General features: G+C 35.6%; 1 protein-coding gene across 2 annotated transcripts; it reads left to right on the top strand.

Annotated features, from left to right (window-relative positions):
- Positions 1-312: 312 nt before the first annotated feature.
- On the top strand, positions 313-2,273 carry LOC131003298 (protein SPEAR1-like). 2 transcript variants are annotated; one of them, XM_057929804.1, is made up of 6 exons: positions 313-828; positions 907-1,017; positions 1,540-1,607; positions 1,723-1,807; positions 1,897-2,039; positions 2,088-2,273. In XM_057929804.1, the coding sequence occupies exons 1-5, from the start codon at positions 586-588 to the stop codon at positions 1,993-1,995; spliced, it is 606 nt and encodes a 201-aa protein (XP_057785787.1). In that variant the 5' UTR covers positions 313-585; the 3' UTR covers positions 1,996-2,039; positions 2,088-2,273. The 2 variants fall into 2 exon arrangements, with proteins under 2 accessions (XP_057785787.1, XP_057785786.1); XM_057929803.1 differs by having other exon boundaries at positions 1,897-2,273.
- Positions 2,274-2,657: the final 384 nt, after the last annotated feature.

The raw sequence follows: 2,657 nt of genomic DNA, 5'->3' as shown, positions 1-2,657 counted from the left end.
ACTAGTGTCCATTATTTTCATCTTTTTCACGATCATATGCATATAAATGATTCGGGATTTGAAGTCATGAAACTGCCCAAAATATATTTTCGGATTAAAATGTCGCAATTAAATAATGAAATCTTTCTGAAGAACGTGCCGTGGAAGCGCGTGGGTTAGGTTAGAAATCTTTGAAAAATATTATGTGCATAAATATTAAATGAGTTACAATCAAAGACAATCCTTTTCAAAGTCCATACCTTTTTTCTAAACACAATATATAATTGCAGAGATTTGAAGGAAGCTGTCAAAACGAGCTCAGAGCAAACCATACATTAAAAAAATAAAAATAATAGTATTAAAATTGAAGCATACTATATAAACAGAATGAATCACACAAAATCTACATACAATCAGATCCAGCGATGCAATTATTAGTGAGCGCAAAGTGTTAACAGCTTAAAAGGGTATCCAGAAGATCTCTCTGATTCCATCTCACTGAAATCAAATTTCTCTTTGCAAGGAAGAAATCAATCCCTTTTGTGCTATCAAATATCAAGAGAAAAGGAAGGAAGAAACGCACTACACACAGTAGAGCTGAGGAAGATGGGGAGCAACTACTTCGGCGATCAGAATTACTTGGGCAACGAGAGGGGCGCGGGGGGGTTGTCGTCGTCTTCTTCGTCGTCGTCGTCGAGAAAAGGGAAGAAGAGCGGCTCCGATAAGCCTAAGCAGCCGCAGAGGGGGCTGGGGGTGGCGCAGCTTGAGAAGATTAGGTTGCATAGTCAACTCGGATGCACATATTTACCTTCTGTTCATCACAACCCTTATGCCTCCACTTTCACCCAGGTTTGTTTATTTCTTTTATGGATTATTATTCATCTTTTTGGGGATTACTATAATTTCATGGATGGAACTCATGCGCAGGAGGATATGAGGCTGCAAACAGCTCCTTCTTCGTCGTTGTCGTCGTCCTCCTTCTCGTATTCATCGTCGTCGTCGCCTCCTTACGGCTTCCAGGGACACCATGGAGTCATGGTAAGACTAGTTTCATTTCAAATTAAATCAAGATAATTTAGATCGATCGGTGTAATTGTGGATGATGACTAATTGCAATTATGGTAGCTAGATTGTTTGCTTTGACCTATTATTGTGGTATAATTATAAAAATGTTGCCCCCATTTTCAAGTCCTCACTCAATCTTGGCCTGATTAGATTCATGGAGTATTTTCTTTGGAGTTTGTAACCCTAGACATGATCAGTCCACACAAAATAGCTCCTACACAATGGGTTTTTACATTTTTTTTTTCTATCAAGAAATCAACACTTGTTCTCGGATTTTATATATACAGATTTTTCTCTCCTCAATCTAAATTTCAATAATTTCATTCCTCCTAAACTTAGTATGCTGAGATGGAGCTAATCAGATTAATTGGGTCTTGAATCAAAAACATTTTTTGTTTTAATATATACAGTGTTTTCTAATTTACTTGCTAAACTACTGCATTCAAAACTGTTGGAATATGCTAATTTTCCTAATTAGTTGACCATTATTTTCAGATGGGATTGCCAGATTTAGATGGGGCAAATCTTGCTTACGGAGATTCCCAACCCACCAATGTTGCAAGGTAATATGCATATAGATTCTTGATTTCTTTTCGTAAAAATTAGATCTTATTCCAAATATTAGAAGATCGTCAAATAAAAATTTGGTGATTGAATATTTTGATTGGCTTAAATCAGATGGCATCAAGGCAATGCAGGCTACGGAACTCAACATTTTGTTGAGCCAAGCATGACTAGATCCTTCTTCGAAGCTCCGGCTCAGGTAATTAACCATCAAAATTGAACAAATTAATTAATATATTTAGACATATATAATTTGTGAGAAAATTAATTATGATTTGATTGATTTAGGGCTCCCACAACATGAACATGAAAGATGGGTCGAGTAGTCTGAACTCGGAATCCAGTAGCTCACAAGAGATAGATTTGGAGCTCAAACTCTCGCTGTGAACTTCTTCTTCTTCTTCTTCTTCTTCTTCTTCTTCTTCTTCTTCTTCTTCTTCTTCTTCTTCTTCTTCTTCTTCTTCTTCTTCTTCTTCTTCACACTCTCCTCTCTCTGCAACTTATAGCGTATGTGGATCTCGCGTGTAAGTTGGAGGATATAAGTCCAAAAACTAGCAACTATGCACAAGTTTAAGATAAACATTGTGTATTTGTTACAGTTTGATAGCTTGCTATGTGATTGGAATTGATAACCTAGCCTCTTATAATGAAATGAAGTTTGTCAATTTTCATCTCTAGCTTGCACTAATTTTGTTTTAGATATGAGTCTCCAAAATACAGCCTTAGAAATACTGATTTGTACTTGCATAAATTCATGATTAAATGCAATCATGTGTGATCTGGGGAAGCTGATTCTGGTATTATTGGATCACAAAATATTCTCAAATCCTTGCATATTTATTCTCTTTGTTTGTTGGAGGACAAAGGAAAAAACAAAGATTAGATACCTTTTTCACATTCCTCATGTCTGAGGAAAACACACAGAAACTAGGATAAATCCACATATTATTTCTGCTTATTTAAATCTATGATATTCTACAACAGTACTACTATTGATTTTCCTTTTCACTTTTTTATAAAAAAAATATCTTTAGTTACTTATGTGCTCT

The sequence above is a fragment of the Salvia miltiorrhiza genome, unplaced genomic scaffold (assembly GCF_028751815.1).
Source record: "Salvia miltiorrhiza cultivar Shanhuang (shh) unplaced genomic scaffold, IMPLAD_Smil_shh original_scaffold_188, whole genome shotgun sequence".
Classification (NCBI taxonomy): Eukaryota; Viridiplantae; Streptophyta; class Magnoliopsida; order Lamiales; family Lamiaceae; genus Salvia; species Salvia miltiorrhiza.
Note: the sequence above shows the minus strand (reverse complement) of the source record. Positions and strands in the feature narration are given on the sequence as shown.